This window comes from Lampris incognitus, chromosome 13 (genome assembly GCF_029633865.1).
Source record: "Lampris incognitus isolate fLamInc1 chromosome 13, fLamInc1.hap2, whole genome shotgun sequence".
NCBI classification, from domain to species: domain Eukaryota; kingdom Metazoa; phylum Chordata; class Actinopteri; order Lampriformes; family Lampridae; genus Lampris; species Lampris incognitus.
The window spans coordinates 17,820,780-17,843,035 of NC_079223.1; the positions used below are offsets into that span (position 1 = coordinate 17,820,780).

Sequence of the window (22,256 nt, forward strand, 5' to 3'; positions counted from 1 at the left end):
GCAGAGTTCTCCTGCAATGTCACAGACCTAAAACAGACTTCTGTAGGCTGAGGGCCTGTTGCAAAAGTGCACATCAAGACATTTTCAACTGAAATGTCTTGGCAACCTAATGACATAGAGACTGTTGAAGAATTTTCACTGATTGCATTTGAAGAGCACTGTCAATCCATTTGACAAAATATATTAAAGTAAATGAACTCTAAATCACGTTTATTTTAGCTATAAACATGTCATCAGTATCTTACAATCATGTAGTATCAAGTTTCATTAAGCTGCTATGTAGCTCCCTGATCACAAGGACACTAGTATGATGCCATGGTATGAGAATGCGCTGACCATTTTTCAGAATTGTGTAATAGGTGGAGACGAACTTAAACAGCAAGTGCAACTTCTCTTAAGATGGGTAGGAGTAAAATGTAAAAAATAGGATTATTTTAAATGCACTTCTAAATTTGGACTGGTACTCCTAAAAAGTTCCATAAGGTGCACTATAGTACTGCTTTTTGAAAAAGTTAGCCAGTAGCCTTGGGTTATTGGATATCAGCAAAAATTTCCTACTGGACAAATTTCTTTTGCAGAAAAGCACAACTGCAAAATGCACGGGATATTATGTAAGGAAACAAATCTAACACTAATTAGAATCCTTCTCTGTTTACATATTTGGACCTGTTCCCCTCTGTAAACAGTTACCATTTCTCCAACAGATACTTTTGATTTCTCTGATGACTGCAGCCCAGGGGCCACTGAGGGGCAGAAGGGCCGCTCAGGGAAGCAGAGTGACAAATCTAAGGACATGGCCACTGGACCCAAAAAGATCTTTAGTGGACCCAAAAAGGTGTGGAACCCAGCCAGTGGTTTTCTGTGTTTCTCTTGTTTCACCGCAAGCCATTTTCTTCCTTTTTTAATTGGTATTTGCCATTGTTTTTAGTAATTGCCAGTTAGATTGTTCTGTTATTACAGAGACTGTAGTGTTCAGCAGGCAGTAATCTCTAATTATTATATCGTGGTCAGGCTGATAGCCATCTGTGTGATTTATACTTGGTTTATGGTGTGTGTGTGTGTGTGTGTGTGTGTGTGTGTGTGTGTTGTCCTCAGTTGCAGTATATTGCTTTAGGTGGATAGTGCTGTAAAACGGCTTTGGGTTGTTTGTGGTCTGTTGTCCCAATTTCTTGCATTTGCTTTTACTTCTTCTGACAGAGATGTGCACATTGTCTTGAGGTTATAGGCTGTACTTAAGTCATGACCTGTGTAGTTTTCAGGTGTATGTTCAAAACTTAAGTCTCAACAAAAGTCTACTATCAGACAACTGATGCTAAGATCTCTATATATAAAGGTCTTTTGTTTGGCCATTGTTTCACAGCAAAGGCTGCATTGTGCTTATTTTGTTTAGGTTTGTTCATGAGATTTTACTTAAAGATTGGATGAATGATGAAAAATATAAATATCAGTGATATCTTGTCTTTTCTGGTGTTTTCTGTTTTGAATTCAACAAACTATTGTAAATCATTGTGTTCCAGTCCCCTTCTAAAGCTGTATATAATGCTCGCCATTGGAACCAGCCCGAACCTGAGGAGATGCCTCCGCCTCCCCTGTCTCGGTCTCACACTGCTCCAGTAAGACATTGCTGCCTCAGTGATCAGCAATTCTTTATTGATTGTTCCATTTATTTCTCTCTAGCTGTATGAAAGGATGGTTAAGGGAGAAGTTATGTTAACATGTCCATGTCTATGCGTGAAAAAACATTAGACTAAGCTAATCTGTGACAGACAACCAGCAATTGAAAGTTATTGTTGACATTGCTCTACCTCACCTGACATCCACGTTAACCACACACTTGTGTGCCTTGGAGACTACTCAGCTGTGGTAAATCTTCTGGACATGTCATTAAACAGATTTTGATGCTCCTGTATGAACTCTGTTCCTCCTCCTCCCTACTCATCCCCAGGCCAGTTTGTCAGGCGGGAGTAAGGACAGCAACTCCCACAAAGACGATGGCCTGTTCAAAGCCCCCCCGCCGCCGCCCAAAGTCATCAAGTCAGAGACCATCCCCACACGACCTAACCAGGATATCATCACAGCGCTCAAATGCAGGAAGGAGCACAAAGAGGTGAATCCAGGGCACGGTGGGAGACGTAGTGTTTTAGACATTTGAGATTAAGCCACCGCTGCCACATGGGGGAAAACACACTCAATGTTTTTTAACTAAATGCTTATCTGTCTACAGCTTTCATTTTGTTTTTTGTTTTTTTTAATGTTTCAATGAATTAATCTCCTCTCCTCCTACCCAAGCCAAATTACTCTCATCCTTTTCATGTATGGGTTACATGGTTGACAATCATTGGAACGTGGCATTAGGTTTTCAGTACTTTTTTTTTTTAACCCAGTATGGGTTGGTAGTAGCAGCAAACAGTTTCTTTTCATTTAAGCCTTCTTACAGCTTGTCTCATTGGCAGATGGGGTTTTTGACTCACGATCATGCAGTTGGCTACAGATCCCCCAATATAATAGGGCTGTGGCAAAGCTGTTATTACAAGCACTTACGTTGTCTTAACCTCAGGTCCCCTCTGATGGCATGCTGAGTCCACACACACGGCAGGAGGCTATTGACACAAATACACTGTCATTGCTGATTAGGCCCGAATTCCTTGGGCTGTGTTGTTATTGATGAGGGGTATTAGCTCAGTCAGCTAACGCTGCTAATAGAACCAATGGCTTAGAACGGTTTTACAATGTGTGTGTGTGTGTGTGTGTGTGTGTTTTGTGTGTGTGTGCTTGCATGCTGAGTGTCTCGCTGGACACACACACAAACTGAGCAGAGTAATTAAATGCATCCAACCCCTGGCTCCCCAGCTCTATACAGTGGTGCAGCATGTGAAGCATTTCAATGACGTTGTGGAGTTTGGAGAGAACCAGGAGTTCACAGACGACTTTGAATACCTGGAGACGGGGCTGAAGAGCAGCCAGCCACTCAACACAAGATGCCTTAGGTAAGAGGAACGAGATAACTTACTACCATCTTCCCAGTAGGGCACTCTACAACATTACGCCCTCAGGCACTCGCTGTGTTCTTTGAAGGTTTCTAGTCTGACCTGTCAGCCATCTACAACCCCACCCCTTTTTTTTTCCCCTCTCCCTGTATGTGCCACTTTTTCATCTGCTGCTGCCATTTTGTGTCCATGTGGTTAGATTCAGTGGTATTTCTTTGTAGAATAAAACGGCTATTAAGAAATACTGCTGCCCATCTCTAAAAAGAGGTTCTTCTCTGGAAAGGAAACCTATGTTTCAATTCTTAATCTGAATTAGCAACGGTTTTAGATCAAACGTGAATGTCTGCTCCCTTGAGGATTTTTTTTAAATGTCTCAGTTTGAGACAGCAGCGCGGGTAATGACACACCAATAACAAACAGAAATGTGGGAATTAAAACACCAACCCACATTGTGGTAGATTTTACAAAACAAAATCACAATGATTTCTGTATTTTTTAAAAACACTTCTCTCCTTCCCTTTGCACTTTTCCTGCTCTCTTTTTTCCCCTCTTTGGCTGTACCAGCATAATCAGCCTGGCTACACGGTGTGCCATGCCCAGTTTCAGGATGCATTTACGAGCCAGAGGGAAAGTGGCGCAGGTTTTCAAGATGCTCAGTGACGCTCCTCAGCACCCGGTCAGTGAAACACCATCTATTGCCATAATTCCCTGCTCCGGACTTTACAAACCACTGTCTCAACAACCAGTGATATTGGCCAGGGTGGTAAAAGGGTTTATTGGTTTTAATTAGTTCTCGATTATTTTGTTTTGTCTGTGATTAACTTCTGTAAAATAACTTTAATTCAGATAGAAGTTTGAATTAAATGAAGTGATGACTGTACATGGAGTCAAAGATTTTAAATGGGTTTTTGTGAAGGGGTGTAATCCCCAGGCAGTGCTCTTGGCTTGTAAACCATACTCTATTCTAGTAGGTCCACCTTAGGAGATGGACATAGTGACTCATCATTATGAAACAGTTACTTGCATAAGCCACAAGTAGCACCCATGATGTCATGCTTTTTACCTTAGAAAACCTCCAGTGGTCCTGCCTCTGGGCACAATCCCATTTTTTTAAGCTTTTACCTTTTATTCAAGGAAAACGTTACCAGAGTTTTCAGTAGTGTCATGCTTCATTCACATTCACACCTGGAGGCTGTCCAGTACGACCAAAGTTCACCATTGTTGGCCAATAGTCGGCTCCACTGGACCTGTGTAGGCTCAAGTACCTCTTTTAAGGAAATCTCAGCATTGGTTAACATTTACTTTCCCTGCCCAGATTTTACCAGTCTTTATTTGAACCTTGTAAGCTCTAGTCCACAAGCCCTCATCTTTACCTTCTTTTTCGTTTTTTCGCTATTTGTTTTTTCTAGCTAGTATACGGTATTGGAGCAGTATTGGTGGTATTGACTTCATACTGTTGTGTTGTCACCACTTAAGTGAAAGCACATATTGTCGCTCTTTTACTTAGTTATCGATGTTGCATGAAGAGACATAATGTGCTGATTACTAATAACGGTAAAAGAGTTCGTGGCACTATCTGGTCATGTGATGTTGCTCTCCGATGTCAAAATACAAAATGATTTCAGATGAGCAGAGTCCAAACTTTAAGTAATTATGTATCATATTGGTAAACAATATGCACTGCAAAATAAGAAAAGCTGACATCACCTTCTGATAGCAAAAAGTGATAATACCAGTAATTAGTATTATCTAATTGTAGCAACAACCTGCCCCTTTGTTAAAGCAATTCATCTATCCCATCTCAGAACCTTGCTCTGTGTTCGGCTGCCCTGATGTACATTTTAAGCCGGGATCGTTTGAACATGGACCTCGACCGGGCCTGCCTGGAACTCATGATCAGGCTGCTTGAACTGGAACAAGACCACTCAGCCCACCAAGACCAGCTCACTGCCAAGGAGGTTGCCAAGGTCAAGGAGAAGATCAGGAAGCTCTGTGAGACGGTGCACAATAAGCACCTCGATCTGGAAAACATCACAGTGAGTTATCCAGTAAAGAGAACATACTAAATCAAAAGCAATTAGCCTTGGATCTGCCTTAGTTCCTGCCTTAGATCTGCCAGGAATAATGGTACATTTCACGATGTTTCATGTCATCACCATAGCTGCCAAAAGTACAAGAATAAGGAAGTAGCAGTTTGAAAAAAAGAAGCAAAGTTCTTGTAACTGGCAATCAGGTACTGCAGACCAAGCTCATAGACAGGCTTTATCAAATGATAGAACATCAATAGCTAGAACTCAGGTTCAGTTGGTGATTGGGAAGGTGGTGGTGTAATAGAAGCTGTGACTCTTTAATTTTGAATGGGCTGTTGTAATTTTGATTGGTTAAACACCAATGCATTTATCCTTATCCCCAGTCCTAAGCAAGCGCTTGGTCCTAATGGACACCAAGCTGGCTTGAAAGTAAATATTGTTTAACTGACAATTAGGGTCGGAGGGTATGATGATCTATACACCTTGCAGCAGGAGAAATTTTTCCATTGGTAGAAAATGTTTTATACTGTTAGAACTGCCGTTGCTTTTTTTCTTTGGTATAGGCGTTTTTCAATACCGTGTACTGCAAGTACTAACTCCCATTCTTGACGAGTCTTTGCTTGACAAGTTGAACGAGTATCAGTGTTTGAACCTGTTTTAACTCATTCACTACAAATTCTGTTTATTTTGCATTTCAGCTGATTGTTTTCCAAAGCATATGGCTGTAGTGTTTTAAATTTTGTAAATGTGTTTTTCCTACCTTGCAGGCCGCCATTCACTTCAGTTCATTTTTAGTATGGTATGAAAATCAACTCGCGGAGACTTGAAACTTGCTTGAGATGGGTATTCCATCACAGTGAACATTTAGTCGCCTTTATTTTCTGTCAAAGTTGCATTATGTGGATTGATTTGAGAAGTTTTTCAAGGCTTTCAACTGTATTATCCGATGACAATAACATAATTTTGATTGCATTGTTACTAAAAATTACAAGATTTTGGCAGTATTGTTAACCATTCCCCTAGTGCATTATCTTGAGAAGAAAAGGGCTTCTAGCAGATGTATTTATCCTGTTGTCTGGGAAAATATCTGAATTAGAAAATAACTCTGCCGGGTGTGTCTGTTGTGATGATGGTGACAAGTACGTATAACTATGTAGATCGTGGTTTCCAATTACTCTGTTTTGTTTGAGACACAATTAAGGGATCTACCTTCAAAACAAATTTGTTTGGGGGAAAAGGCATATATTGGCCTATATTGTAGCATGGCATGCTTATGATAACCACAGTTGTTGTTATTGTCTTCTTATTGGTAAGCTAGCATAGCCAAGATGAAAGGATGCAAGACAGCCAATCACTGGACAACAAATTTTTTTTCAAATGTTTTGCTTGTGGGGAAAAAAAACGAGACATTATGATAGACAATGTCAAGCTGAACAAAAAAATAATTTCAGATTTGCTGTATCCTGTAGGAATTTGGAGAAACGTTAAAATAGCTTTTATTGAATTTAACATGTTTAATCGCATAGTAATGCTGACACATTGTTAGTTCAGCTGAGCTTAAAATGTTTTGCAGCTGATTTTCATTTGTACTCAGCATCTTGTGCCTCTCGTGTCAGTCTCCAACAATAGTTGGCCAGCATTGATGGACTCCAGTTGCCCTGATTCCTGTTTTCCATGGCCGCAACGTCCTGGTGAAATCTTTCACCATGTTCGTAACTGACTGCACCATGATCAGCAGGGAAGAAGTCCAATTGTGAATGCAGAAAATTAATTTTCAATGACGTGTTGCACTTCATGGTTTTGTATGCTTTAAGCATGTTGTCAAGCAGCTCAATGTAGTTTGGTGCCTTGTAGTTGCCAAGAAAATTTTCAATAACATCCTTAAAGGCCTTCCATGCTGTTTTCTCTGGCCCCACTAGCAGATCTTCTAACTCTCTGTCATTGATGACCTGTCTGATTTGTGGACCAACAAAAATGCCTTCCTTAATCTTGGCGTCAGTTATTCTTGGAAACATCTGTCTCAAATAGCGAAATCCATCACCTTTGTTCATTGCTTTCACAAAAATTCTCATCAATCCGAGTTTTATATGAAAGAGGAGGCAGAAATATCTTTGTTGGGTTGACAAGTGGTTTATGTGCCACACTTTTCTGCCCTGGAACGAAATGCTTACGGAGTGGCCAGTTCTTTTTAATATAATGTGACTCTTTAGCACAGCTATCCCAGTCATAAAGGAAACAGCAGTACTTTGTATATCCGAGTTGGATTCCTAGTTGCAGTGCCCAATACTTTTAGATCACCACAGATGTTCCGGTTGTAATTGTTGTATTGTATGTGTTTCAACTACAGTTCCATGTTATTGTAGGCTTCTTTCATGTGTACTGCATAGCCAATGGGTACTGAAGAGTGGACATTGCCATTGTTTAACGGGACAGCTTTCAGGCTTAACTTTGACGAATCTATAAAAAGACACTGTTGTTGTGGGTCATGCATACAACCCAAAGCCATGAACAGTCCATCAATGTCAATGCAGAAACAGAGGTCATCCTGCGTAAAGAAGTTTGTCAAATGTTCTTGACAATTCTGAAAGATAGAAGTTTTTGTACCTGGTGACAGCAAACCCCATTCTTGCAATCTTGAACCAAGTAGTTCTGCTTTAGCTTTAGCTTTTGACAAATCTAAGTCCCTGACCAGGTCATTTAATTCTGGCTGTGTTATTAGACGAGGATAACCAGACATAAAGGGTTCAACATCTGGATTAGTGTCATTTTCCCACATCTGGTTCATACGTTGCGGCATCTTCATCCGCCTCATCTAGGCTCCATGTCTCTGGTGGCCTCGGTACTGGCAAACTGTCATCATGTAGCACTGGTCTCGTGGCTGAAGGCAGATTTGGGTATTCAGTAGATTTTTTATTTTTAGTAGAGAAGCCAGATAAATTGGTCAGACGGAAGTAACAGTCCGTCACGTGATCCTTCTCTTCTCACCATATCATTGGGACTGCAAATGGCATTGACTTTTGAGTACCTCTGAACCAAGCTCTCAGGTTGACTGCACGTTGCACAACAAATGTGAAGAGCCCAGGGTTTCTCTTGGTCATCAATTTTACATCTGAAGTAGAGCTCATAAGCTTTCTTAATAAGTGCCATGGTGCGTCTTTAGCCTTAAGCGTATACTTGCCACAGATGTAACAGAATGTATTGCAGCTGTTGCAACATTGGCGAGACATTTCTGCTGTATTAAATCTCCCTGAAGGCAATAAATCCTGTTGTTAAGTTTACTCACTAGGCTATTGCCTGAAGAACATGTGCATCAACATGCGTCCAAACAGCATCTGTAAATGTGAGCAGCTTTTATAGCCTGTCTGCCAGCATCTAACCTAAGCATGCCCTGGCATGCCTAAGACATTTGCCTAGCACCTACACTTGAGTGCATGCTCAGGCATGCTTGGACGGACCAAAATGGCTTGCTTTGGGGGCAATATACTATTAGACTTAAAATATGATGGGAAATCACAAAAATAGGTTATATCTACAAAACGGTATGTGATGGGAAAATTTTAAGGGGATTTCATGATCAGCAGCCCAAAATCCATAAAATACACCCAAAAGTGTTCAGAAAGCAAAATCTTCATTGTCCAGTGAAATGTTCATTGTAGATTTTCATTATTCTGAGAGCAATTAACGTCAACTGCGATCGGCCTGGTTTAACAATCACAATCACAGAACACTGGTGGACACAATTTCTTTGACTCTAAAATGCATGACAGAGCCCCTCTCCCATCTGCTGGTGTTGTCCCAAGTTTAGATCAAATATTTCTGTAGCGATCGCACATACATAGTCTTATGCTGTGATTTCTTTCAACCCCCTTTTAGTTCATGTAACCCACATTAGGGGTAGGCGATAGGGCCAAATTCTTCTGTCACTGTATATGTAATTTTATATCACCATACAGTAATTGTTGTGTTAATTCAATTAAGAAATGGTTTAAAATAACCATAATGTACTTCATCACATTTGTTTTCTTTTATTTGGAACGTCCAGACAAACAAAAACAGCTGTCTCACACGAGACAACTCTTGAGTTAGAGTTTATAGTCCTGCTTTGCTTGCTTCATTTTTAAATGGTAGAATAGGTTACTTGTGTTCCCAGCTCCAACGATGACTGTCATGCAACACAGTTTGCAAGCATAGTTTTCTGTTTGGTGTCCGATTTTCTTAATCGAAACCATGTCCACACGACAGAAGTCGCACCCATTTTAGAAACAAGTTCTTCTCCTTCATCTTGGGTTGGTTGGGATGCCTCCTCCTGCTCTGTATTTACAGTTTCACTCTCCTCCATGTTCCCTTGTTGTTGTTCTTCATCTTCTTCTCGTGTTTGTGGCGGTTGGCAAACAACATTATGGTGCATTACCACCACCAACTGGTATGGAGTGTGCGCTGTTGCCCAAGTCACATGAACCAGCTCCCATGGTTAAAACGGTATTGCCAAATTTCTACCGGTGGATCCATTTCTACTGTCGCACAGTATATATACTGTCATATCGCCCAACCCTAACCCACACTTACTTTGGAGTGGATGTATTGGTTTGTTAGTGTCAAAATGGATGAATTATGATACTAAGCCAAACTTGTCAGGCCCTTAAAATGCTGTGAGAAGGCTTAAGATGATGGTCATCTTGCTGCCTACATAAGGAGCAGATGATGATGTTGGTATTTCTGTTTTAGACGGGTCACTTGGCCATGGAGGCACTGCTGTCTCTGACCTCCAAGAGAGCAGGGGACTGGTTTAAAGAAGAGCTACGGCTACTTGGAGGCCTTGACCATATTGTAGACAAAGGTGGGTCTAAGTATTTGTATAGAAGGGTTCTTGTGGGGCTTGTGTGACAGTGCGCTTGGGTAATTTGCTGGAGTGTGCATGGGTATATGTTTGGGTGTTGAAGAAGGGAGATTGTGGGTCTGTGCTTATGCATGACCCGTTTGGTTCACAGCTGTTGTCATTTTTAACTGTCACATTGCATGTTTATTTTATTGGTGTTTGTGTTTTGTCACAGTGAAAGAGTGTGTGGAGAACCTCAGCCAAGAAGATGACAAGGAAAACCTAGTAGCCTCCTTGTGGGGTGCAGAGAGATGCCTGAGAGTGCTTGAGAGTGTAAGTAGCATGCCAGCAACATGGATTTCACTCTCCAATGTCGCGGAAGAGCGGCGTGCAAGAAAGAGAATTTCAGTGCCAAAGAAATTGAGGGATTTCAGCCTTACCTAACAGTCTGCTTTGCTTATTTTGGCAGTTTTCCTGTGGATGTCTCAGAATATCATTGATCAAATGTATCTATCCATCTCTTTTCAGCTTCTCTTTTGTTCCTTTCTCCCTATTCTCTTGTTTCCACCACTTATTCCCGCATCATACAGCTTTGTCTTTGTCTGGCAACAGGTGACGGTGCAGAATCCTGAGAATCAAAGTTACCTGATAGCCTATAAAGACTCTCAACTCATTGTGTCCTCTGCAAGGTAAGAACCACTCAGAAGAGCAAGAGTTTTGAGTGGATCCGTGTGTGCTTAGAGCCATTGTTTCAGCGTGGCTACAATACCTGAAAGGGTATTCACATGGCTGCTCATTTTACCTATTTTGTTTTTAGCTGTTTACCGCTGCATATGTACTGAGTGGATAATATTTTCTGAATATTACAGCATACGTAAGGAAAAAATAGGGTGTCTTGTCCTGCATGCATGTAACCCTGTGCAATCTGACCAGCAGCTAAACACCTTCCCACATCAATCACTGGAGACTGGGATTTTCTTGCATCAGTTTATTGACAGAGAAAGGGTGAAACTGAGAAATAAAACACAATTACCAAAGTCACTTAAATATTGAGAAGATGAGTCACAAACGCCATACAACAATAATTGTCAAAAGAAATAACGGAAAATATAACTACATTTCGCTGTAGTACTGCTGTAGCTAACATAAAGGCTTATGCGCAATAATGCAATGTTATACAGTGTATGTAACATAACCTATATCGCTTATCTACGTAAATAAGCTGAAATCGACTTACATATAGCACAACACAAGGTAAGTTTAGCCAACTAGCTTACTGAACATACCATCATGCTGCCATCCCGATATGAGCTATCAAACAATCATCGTCATCCAAATACTCATATTGCACATCAACTTAGTAATCATAATCAACAGACGTAAGAACAGTATGTCATTATACATTTGACATAACAAGAATGCTACCAAAGGCGTAGAAGATTGAAGTGGATTGAATCAGAATCAGAATACTTTATTTATCCCCGAGGGGAAATAGAGTTCTATTACAGACACTCAGGCTCTGATAACTAAAAACTAACAAGAAAATAGAAACAGAAACAAACAGAAATAAAAGATAAATAAGAAATAGAAATAAGAACAAAAACAAAACAAAAGGTAATGGAAAAAAAAAACCATGCCACTGTTCTGCTCACAATTAACTTCCCTGGCTGAGTCACATGATACAAAAGGTCACCTGCTTAAATGCATAAACTGATGTTATACAACGTACTGCCAGCAGGGGGGAGATAAACCAAACTAAAGGAAAATTAAAGCCACAAGCGGCGTTGGGAGGGGTCCAAGCATTGGCACTGTTGCGCCCCCTATGGAGCAATTTGAATGGTTTTGTCCTCATGATCATATACCTTCACCCAACGTAAATAATTAACGCTATGATACGTAGGGGCCTTTTATACACCTAGCCTGTAATAGACTACCGTTTCAACATGAAACTAAACCGCTGTTGGTAATGTAATAAAGATTGAAGAATCTCGCTTCACAAACAGTAACCTACCTGAGTTTCCAACTAGATATGACAATGTCGGATTACTTGGGTCGCCTGTGTCCTAGGCGATTACCGTAATTTTTAAAAATGTCGTAACACTTCCATTGCTTCAGAAACATGTGCCAGAGTTTCCAAAACTGGACCATACAGTGTCTGATTTCTTGCGTCCTAGCCGACTGCCGTAAAAAGAAAAAGTATGTCGTTAAACCCAGGTGTCCTGGCGGTGGTATGTAGAGCTGCAGCGCTTCCACACCAAATAAGTCAAAATAGCGGGCAAACTATATGACTGACATAGGTGGTCCCAATAGTAAAGTTGTTGAGCACATTGAGATGCATGGGTCGATTAAGTTTTGTGTTAATCTGACTTATGCTGTGGGAGTTATGGCCTTTTAAGCATGACCCTTTGTTATAGCGCCACCATCTGGCTGACATGGGTGATTTGTAGTGCCAGAGTAGTGGGGGGCCGTATGAATGCACCTACCAAATTTGGTTGGTCTAGGACTTATGGTTGCTGAGCCTCAGACACTTTTAGCTGAGAAACCGCGCCCAAACTAATACAAGTCAAAATGGCGGGCAAACTATATGGCTGACATATGTGGTCCTGTAGCGCCGCATTATGTCATAACACCGCATTATGTAATAATGTAATAAATTTTCACATCATTATGTAATAACGCCACATTTTTTTCAAAACAAGACATAGATTTTGGTGGTTTATTACATAATGCACCAAATTATTACATTTTCTTCATAAAAAAGTGTAACATCCGCATTTTGTAATAACCGGTGAAATATGTAACAACTTATTACAAAATGCGGATGTTACACTTTTTTATGAAGAAAATGTAATCATTTGGTGCATTATGTAATAAACCACCAAAATCTATGTCTTGATTTGAAAAAAAGTGGCGTTATTACATAATGATGTGAAAATTTATTACATTATTACATAATGCGGCGTTATTACATAATGCGGCGCTACAGGTCCCAATAACAAAGTTGTAGAGCACATTCAGATGCATAGGTCTGTGCAGTTTTGTGTTGATCTGACTTATGGTGTGGGAATTATAGCCTTTTACGCATGACCCTTTGTTATAGCGCCACCATCTGGCTGACATAGGTGATTTGTGGTGCCTGAGTAATGGGGGGTCATAGGAATCCACGTACCAAAGTTGGTTGGTCTAGGACTTACGGTTGCTGAGCCTCACACACTTTTAGCGGAGAAAAATAATAATAATCCTAACAAATACAATAGGGTTCCAGCAGCTTTGCTGCTTGGACCCCTAATAATAATAATAACTAGATATGACAATGTTGGATTACTTGGGTTGCCTGTGTCCTAGACCAATGTTTCTCAACCGGGGGTCCGCGGACCCCTAGTGGTCCGTGGTGTAATTGCAAGGGTTCCGTGAAAATAAAATATCTTAAAAAAAAAGATCCTATGACATTTATAGAAATAGGATTATTTTACTCAAATGTGACTGAAACCTTTATCTACCTAAACTATAAAGGGTAACGGGACGTTTTTCTCTAATTACATCTGTTTCACAAGTGTAATTTATTGTATTTTAATAAGAGATCTCGCTCCCGTTTGCATTGTTAAAAGTTACTGCATAAAAATTCTGTTGTTACATATATCTGAAAGTTACTGCATAAGAATTCTGTTTCGTTAACTATATCTAAGTTACAACTGAAAGCTCTTATTTTTGCCCCAAAGAGTGAATAAATGCTATAATGCAATTTAAAATGCAGTTTCTACTGTTTCTATCAAATTGCAACCCCCCTCCCCCAAGATCAGGTGGAGGGGTCCTCAGGGTAGATCAAAAATACGCAGGGGGTCCAGGACCCCAAAAAGGTTGAGAACCACTGTCCTAGACGATTACCGTAATTTTTTAAAATGTCATAACACTTCCATTGCTTCAGAAACATGTGCCAGAGTTTCCAAAACTGGACCAGACGGTGTCTGATTTCTTGCGTCCTAGCCGACTGCCGTAAAAAGAAAAAATATGTCGTTATACCCAGGTGTCCTGGCGTTTGGTATGTAGATCTGCAGCGCTTCCACATCAAATAAGTCAAAATAGCGGGCAAACTGTATGACTGACATAGGTGGTCCCAATAGTAAAGTTGTTGAGCACATTGAGATGCATGGGTCGATTAAGTTTTGTGTTGATTTGACTTATGCTGTGGGAGTTATGGCCTTTTAAGCATGACCCTTTGTTATAGCGCCACCATCTGGCTGACATGGTTGATTTGTAGTATGAATCCACCTACCAAATTTGGTTGGTCTAGGACTTACGGTTGCTGAGCCTCAGACACTTAGCTGAGAAACTGCGCCCAAACTAATACAAGTCAAAATGGCGGGCAAAATATATGGCGGACATATGTGGTCCCAATAACAAAGTTGTAGAGCACATTCAGATGCATAGGTCTGTGCAGTTTTGTGTTGATCTGACTTATGGTGTGGGAATTACGCATGACCCTTTGTTATAGCGCCACCGTCTGGCTGACATAGGTGATTTGTGGTGCCTGAGTAGTGGGGGGCCATAGGAATCCACATACCAAAGTTGGTTGGTCTAGGACTTACGGTTGCTGAGCCTCACACACTTTTAGCGGAGAAAAATAATAATAATCCTAACAAATACAATAGGGTTCTACCAGCTTCGCTGCTTGGACCCCTAATAATGTCCTGATGGGGACAGAACATAGAGGGTAAGGTCAAGCTTGCTAATTTGTTCCCTGGTTACCACAAGTGTTGACATAACAACCACTAAAGTACAGCTGACTATACATAGCACAGAAAAATACACAGGACTGTCACTGTCAACGCGGCTTGTGCGGGAACAAATTCAAAAGCTTTTGATTTAAATACATCTTTCTCTGACACATGGGTATAGGGTGCTGCTGCTGTGCAAATGTAATTGATCTGTTAATCAAGCCAAGACAATTCTGCCCTGCAGTTGTGGCATTACGCCATTCTGGGTATCTATTTTCAATATGCATTCACAGATTAATGCGCCCATATTGGCGGGCACGCTCCATGGGTGTCAGGGCTGCGTCAAATAAAGCTCCATACCCTCGTGGCCTCCCATTTTGCAATGCCTGATCTGATTACTATAATAATGTAATCTCTGTTCTGTGTTTTCCAATCTCCTGTCTCTCCTCACGCTCCTTCATCTCAATCTCCTTTTGGTCCCCTTCCACCGCTCTCTCACTCTCATTCAAACCTTTCCTTGCTCAACTTTCCATCTCTTTTTGCCTTCTACCTCTCACTCCTATCTCTGCTTCATTCCCATACTGTCACTGTCTCCAGAGGTCTGCGTTGCTGCGAGCAGATGATCCAGCGTTACAGCAGGGCCTTGAACAACAGTTCGCTATCCTTGTCAGGGGCAGCATTGCCCCACTCTAGCTTCAGCAACGTAGGGAAAGCCGTGGAGGACTGCATGAGGGCGGTCATAGGGGTGCTGCTCAACCTTACCCATGACAATGGTACGTTGGTCATGAATATGACCCTGCTCAGCCTGCCAGTTAATTGTTCTATGTGATGTGTATGGGGTGGGGTTGGGGTTTAAAGTTGGAATCCCGTTAAGTTTCATTGGTGCTCGTGAAGCTGACACATGGCAACAGATGTCACTTGACGACTGTAGTTGTCACAGTGCGAAGGAACATTTGCCGGTACAGGGGGAATTTACTTTAATTAGCAGGAGAAAGGGGTGGTTAACCTCTTTTATATCTGCAGAATGGGGCAGTACCAAGACAGGTGAGCAGGAGGAACTGATCGTGACAGCTCTGAACTGCGTCCTCCAGGTGCCGCGTTATATCCCCCAGGAACAGCGCTTCGACGTGCGAGTACTGGTAGGGGCCTGAATAAAAAAAATAAATAAAAAAAAACTACTCCATCAAGCTGTTTGACAGTGACTGAGAGAAGATTGTACAGTGTAAGAAATGTCAAAATTAACCTAACAGCATGTGTCTTCCCTCCTCTGTATGTGCGACTGTTTGGCCGCATTGTTGTCCCCTGTCCTCGTGTATCTCCTGTCTTGTTGCACCAGGGCCTGGGGCTCCTCATCAACCTCGTAGAGTACAGCGCCAGGAACCGCCACTGTCTGGTGGACATGGACTACAGCGTCACAGATACATGCCTGGAAGACAGCCTGGTTCAGTCCGCAGACCCAGCACAACCAGGAATAGAGGGGGATTCGGTGCTACCATGTCCATCCGAGGCTCAGGGAGATGGGACTGATAGCCCCAGGACCTTCGGTGCCCTGGCTGCCCTGGTGAAGGTAATTGCTGTGGCAAGCCCTCCATTAATATATATTTGAGCATAGGTTTGACAGGTAATGTTTTTGTATTTTATTGTTTTGGTTTTTGTTGTATTTGAAAGTGAACAAAAGCAGTAAGTGTAGAGCTCTTATGCAAAATTCCTGGTTTTATTTTAAAACTTAATGCCCTTTTTGAACAAACAGTGGAATAAATGTTTGTGAAAGTTTCCCTAAATTAATGAATTTGGCTGAGGCCTTTTATGTATACTCATCCAAATTTTTCCATTGGTCTACATACTGCATAACTTCAGGCTATAGTCTCTCCTTTTCCTTTTGAAGTAAACACCCAAACCCAGAGCCATATTCCTTCTGATTCTGTGAGAGTTGAATGCCAAGGCAGCTGATGTTTTCAGTAATATGCAGCCCAAAACTGGCTGCTGAAGTCCATGTTCAGTGTATGAGATTGCTCTGTCTAATTATAGTTATTTTGTTACTGAGTTGAGACAAACACTTGCCACAACCATCCTCCACTCATTAGTAAGCATGTGGTGTTTTGACAGCACATCATCAACCACTCTTTTGAGAGCACCAGTCTTTAAGTGTGAAATGATCTTTTGTCAGGCTTGGTAGAGTCTTGTTTTAAGTTCTCTGTAGGCACGCCAGCTGGGTTTCTGACCCCCCACCCTACCCCCACTGCTGCCCAAGGGTCCGTTCAGTTGTTGCGTCTAAAAACAAATGGAAAACGCAAGCTTTGCCGTTTTTATCCAAGGTGCTTGAGAGGTTGCCTTACTGTTGCGCCTGCCATTCCCAAGCAACCAAAAGCTGCATGCTACGATGACGCAAGTTGTCACGAACGGAATGCGACAGTTGGTCCAAATCACAAGCGGTCTGCAGTAGTCTGTTGATTTGGCCATTTCAAGCGGAAAAGTTGTGGTAATTTAGCTGTAAGCCTCACTGACCTCACTGACCTAAACTAACTTAACCAACTCAAGTCAATTTTATTTATATAGCCCACTATTATAAATTTGCCTCAGGGAGCTTTACTAGACCCTCGCATCGGATAAAGAACAACTCCCTAAAAAAAAAGTTTAATGGAGAAAAAAATAGGAAGAAACCTCAGGGAGAGCAACAGAGGAGGGACCTCTCCCCCAGGACGGACAGCGTGCAATGGGTGTTATGTTTACACAGTTTACAGAATAAAACATTGAAAGAAGATAACAGGAATTATAATTAAATTATAAAATATGTGACATGCCTCTTCAGTGTCACGTGGAGGTCAGGGACAGTACCTGTGGAGCGGCAGACTGGGGTGGCGGTTCCCATATTTAAAAAGGGAACGGAGGGTGTGCTCCAATTATCAGGGCATCACACTGCTCAGCCTCCCTAGGAAAGTCTACTTTAGGGTGCTGGAAAGGAGGCTCCGACCGATTGTCGATCCTCTGATCCAGGAGGAACAAGGCGGATTCCGTCCTGGCTGTGGAACAACAGACCAACTCTTTACCCTTGCGGAAGTGCTGAGGGAGTCATGGGAGTTTGACCAGCCAGTCTACATGTGTTTTGTTGACTTGGAGAAGGCTTACAACTGTGTACCCTGGGGCACTCTGTGGGAGGTACTGCGGGAGTATGGGGTACCGGGGCAGTTGCTACAAGCCATCGGGTCCTTGTATAGCCAAAGTGAGAGCTATGTCCGCATTCTTGGCACAAAGTCAAACACGTTTTCGGTGGGTGTCAGACTCCGCCAAGGTTGTCCCTTGTCTCTGATTCTGTTTGTGACATTCATGGACAGCATCTCAAGGTGCAGCCAAGGTGAGGAGTGTGTCCATTTTGGGAATCTCAAAATTACATCTCTGCTCTTCGCAGATGATGTGGTTTTGTTGGCTTCATCAGAACGCGACCTCCAGCATGCACTGGGGCGGTTTGCAGCTGAGTGTGAAATGGCCAGGATGAGAGTCAGCACCTCCACATCTGAGGCCATGATTCTCTACCGGAAAATGGTGGATTGCTCCCTCCGGGTTGGGGATGAGTTGTTGCCTCAAGTGAAGGAGTTCAAATATCTTGGGGTTTTGTTCACAAGTGAGTGTAGGATGGAGCGGGAGGTTGACAGGCGGATTGGTGCAGCATCAGCAGTAATGCGGACATTGTACCAGACCATTGTGGTGAAGAGAGAGTTGAGCCAGAAGGCAAAGCTCTCAATTTTTACCAGTCAGTCTTTATTCCAACCCTCACCTATGGTCACGAGCTTTGGGTAATGACTGAAAGGGTGAGATCGCGGATACAAGTGGCTGAAATTAGTTTCCTCTGTTGGGTGTCTGGGCTCAGCCTTCGAGAGAGGGTGAGGAGCTCGGACATCTGGAGGGAGCTCGGAGTAGAGCCGCTGCTCCTTCGCGTCAAAAGGAGCCAGTTGAGCTGGTTCAGGCATCTGATTAAGATGCCCGCTGGGCGCCTTCTTTGGGGGTTTTCTGGGCACGTCCAACTGGGACATGCCCAGTAAGTTCTGGGTGGCTGCGCGAACTCATGTTTGCAGCGGCTTCACCCAGTACCGACTATGCAGTGTCCTTGTCGATGTCTACGTCTAAATTTATGTCATTGTGTGAAGTTTTCATTTTGATCTTCGAATTTTTTTTTCCCGTTTAATGGCTGGGATAGCTGGCATTGGATCGGCTGAGAGGTTGGTCTGCTGTGTCCTGTGGGCCCAGGGACCTCGGCGCTGTACCCAAGAGGAAACACCAAGGCGGTCTGGCGGTGATGTCGCCTAGCGTCGACTGTGCAGTATTTTTGTCTGCGTCTGTGTTTGTGTAATCGTGTGGAGTGCGGGGGAGGTGTGTCGAAAGTGTCTGGGTGTCTGCTGCGTCCGATGGGCCCAAGGACCACGGCCTTGCCTGGAGCTGTGCCCAAAGAGGAAACACAGAGAGCGGGAGTGGGGCAGGCTAAGCTAACTGCTATCCTATGCAGACTGGCATTTTCCGACAGTCATCCTGGCTGGCTTTCGTTCTCTGGACAGTGGAATTTTTGGATTCTATTGCACTGAATAGACGATGTTGTTAACTGTTTTTTTTTTTTTGTTTTGTTTTTTTTTTGGTATGTTTTTGGTGGTGTCGTTTTTGGAAATCATTGATGTGTTTTTATCTTTTGTGTTGCTCTGCTGTGGGCTGGGTGAAACAAAATTTTGTTTCCTTTGTGTACGCAAGTACTTGATAGAAATGACAATAAATTTTCCCCGATTCCCTGATGTCCAGTCTGGCCTGGGAATATCTTGGGATCCCCTAGGAGGAGCTGGAGGGTGTTGCTGGGGAGAGGGATGTCTGGAGCGCCGTACTTAGCTTTCTGCTTCCACGACCCAACCCCGGAGAAGCAGCTGATGATGAGATGAGATTAGATGAAGACTATGATGAGGAGGTTCCAAACAGTGTCCAGACACCACCAGAACAACCCAGGACCTGAGTCATGCTACCAGCATCCCCATGTAGACAAAAAAAGAAGAAAAATTAGTCACACGTCTTAGTGAAAGAAGGATATAACATTGAAACAGGATAACAAAATTATATGGATTTATAAGATTTTTAAAGATGAGGGGGATGCCAAGCAGTGTCCAGGTGGTGACCACCATCACCATGGAGACCTAGGAGGAGGACAGACTGCATGTGCATACAAGGGAGACTCGCATCACACCATTCAAACACACCGAGAAAGGAGAAGACATTCAGAGAGAGAAAAGATGTGAGAGACGAGAACAGTTTGCAATAGTCAACAACATTGGACAACGAAAATTTTGCTGATAGAGACACGGCTGAGGGACCCCCTATTACATATCGTCTAAAATAGTGTTGCTTATTAAATGGTGCCAACAATAATGTGTAGGGCGGCCTATAGTGCCATGTATAAAATTACTTTGTAATGGTGTATACAATGCTAAGCCATTAAAATAATAATTGTTGACAGATTCATACATTTATAGAACTTTTTTTGTAATTCTTTTTTTATTTAGGAAAATCAAGAATGCACATTGATGTAAATTACTTGTACAGAAGTGAACTGAATAAGTGGAAGATAAAAAACACAAATTTTATTTACACACACATATATATACATACATACATGTGTGTATGTATGTATGTATGTATAGCGTTTTTTTCCGAAACCATCAATGGTGTTGTGAGTGCTCAACTAATGAGGAGCGGAATATCGACACGGATACAGGTAAAAAAAAACATCATGTGGACATATATACGCGCACACACACACATATATATATATCCACAGGATGTTGCGATGAAACCTTCAATGTAGAAAAAGAGCTCAACAATTCAGGAGCAAAGATATATTTTATCAAAGTTGTTAAATGGCAGAACAACCCTGTTTCGAGCACGAATATATATATATATATATATATATATATATATATATATATATATATATATATATACACTACCGTTCAAAAGTTTGGGGTCACCCAAACAATTTTGTGTTTTCCATGAAAAGTCACACTTATTCACCACCATATGTTGTGAAATGAATAGAAAATAGAGTCAAGACATCGACAAGGTTAGAAATAATGATTTGTATTTGAAATAAGATTTTTTTTACATCAAACTTTGCTTTCGTCAAAGAATCCTCCATTTGCAGCAATTACAGCATTGCAGACCTTTGGCATTCTAGCTGTTAATTTGTTGAGGTAATCTGGAGAAATTGCACCCCACGCTTCCAGAAGCAGCTCCCACAAGTTGGATTGGTTGGATGGGCACTTCTTGCGTACCATACGGTCAAGCTGCTCCCACAACAGCTCAATGGGGTTCAGATCTGGTGACTGCGCTGGCCACTCCATTACCGATAGAATACCAGCTGCCTGCTTCTGCTCTAAATAGTTCTTGCACAATTTGGAGGTGTGTTTAGGGTCATTGTCCTGTTGTAGGATGAAATTGGCTCCAATCAAGCGCTGTCCACTGGGTATGGCATGGCGTTGCAAAATGGAGTGATAGCCTTCCTTATTCAGAATCCCTTTTACCCTGTACAAATCTCCCACCTTACCAGCACCAAAGCAACCCCAGACCATCACATTACCTCCACCATGCTTAACAGATGGCGTCAAGCATTCTTCCAGCATCTTTTCATTCGTTCTGCGTCTCACAAACGTTCTTCTTTGTGATCCAAACACCTCAAACTTGGATTCATCCGTCCACAACACTTTTTTCCAGTCTTCCTCTGTCCAATGTCTGTGTTCTTTTGCCCATCTTAATCTTTTTCTTTTATTGGTCAGTCTCAGATATGGCTTTTTCTTTGCCACTCTGCCCTGAAGCCCAGAATCCCGCAGCCGCCTCTTCACTGTAGATGTTGACACTGGTGTTTTGCGGGTACTATTTAATGAAGATGCCAGTTGGGGACCTGTGAGGCGTCTGTTTCTCAAACTAGAGACTCTAATGTACTTATCTTCTTGCTCAGTTGTGCAACGCGGCCTCCCACTTCTTTTTCTACTCTGGTTAGAGCCTGTTTGTGCTGTCCTCTGAAGGGAGTAGTACACACCGGTGTAGGAAATCTTCAATTTCTTAGCAATTTCTCGCATGGAATAGCCTTCATTTCTAAGAACAAGAATAGACTGTCGAGTTTCAGATGAAAGTTCTCTTTTGCTGGCCATTTTGAGCGTTTAATTGACCCCACAAATGTGATGCTCCAGAAACTCAATCTGCTCAAAGGAAGGTCAGTTTTGTAGCTTCTGTAACGAGCTAAACTGTTTTCAGATGTGTGAACATGATTGCACAAGGGTTTTCTAATCATCAATTAGCCTTCTGAGCCAATGAGCAAACACATTGTACCATTAGAACACTGGAGTGATAGTTGCTTGAAATGGGCCTCTATACACCTATGTAGATATTGCACCAAAAACCAGACATTTGCAGCTAGAATAGTCATTTACCACATTAGCAATGTATAGAGTGTATTTCTTTAAAGTTAAGACTAGTTTAAAGTTATCTTCATGAAAAGTACAGTGCTTTTCCTTCAAAAATATGGACATTTCAATGTGACCCCAAATTTTTGAACGGTAGTGTATATATATATATATATATATATATATACACACACACACATGCGCACGCACACACACACACACACATACCTATACTCCCATACACATATGTACATGTAAACAGAACTATATACATTATCTAT

General features: G+C 41.9%; 1 protein-coding gene across 2 annotated transcripts in view; it reads left to right on the top strand.

The window, feature by feature from the left end:
* Positions 1 to 22,256, top strand: part of wapla (WAPL cohesin release factor a) — a 46,430-nt gene that overhangs the window by 12,514 nt on the left and 11,660 nt on the right. For both annotated transcript variants that reach the window (XM_056291638.1, XM_056291639.1), the window contains 12 exons: positions 705 to 835; positions 1,518 to 1,613; positions 1,946 to 2,107; positions 2,851 to 2,987; positions 3,552 to 3,663; positions 4,793 to 5,023; positions 9,743 to 9,854; positions 10,069 to 10,166; positions 10,446 to 10,522; positions 15,146 to 15,321; positions 15,572 to 15,687; positions 15,885 to 16,115. In XM_056291638.1, coding sequence (XP_056147613.1) covers positions 705 to 835; positions 1,518 to 1,613; positions 1,946 to 2,107; positions 2,851 to 2,987; positions 3,552 to 3,663; positions 4,793 to 5,023; positions 9,743 to 9,854; positions 10,069 to 10,166; positions 10,446 to 10,522; positions 15,146 to 15,321; positions 15,572 to 15,687; positions 15,885 to 16,115 — 1,679 coding nt within the window. The remainder of the gene's footprint in view (positions 1 to 704; positions 836 to 1,517; positions 1,614 to 1,945; positions 2,108 to 2,850; positions 2,988 to 3,551; positions 3,664 to 4,792; positions 5,024 to 9,742; positions 9,855 to 10,068; positions 10,167 to 10,445; positions 10,523 to 15,145; positions 15,322 to 15,571; positions 15,688 to 15,884; positions 16,116 to 22,256) is intronic.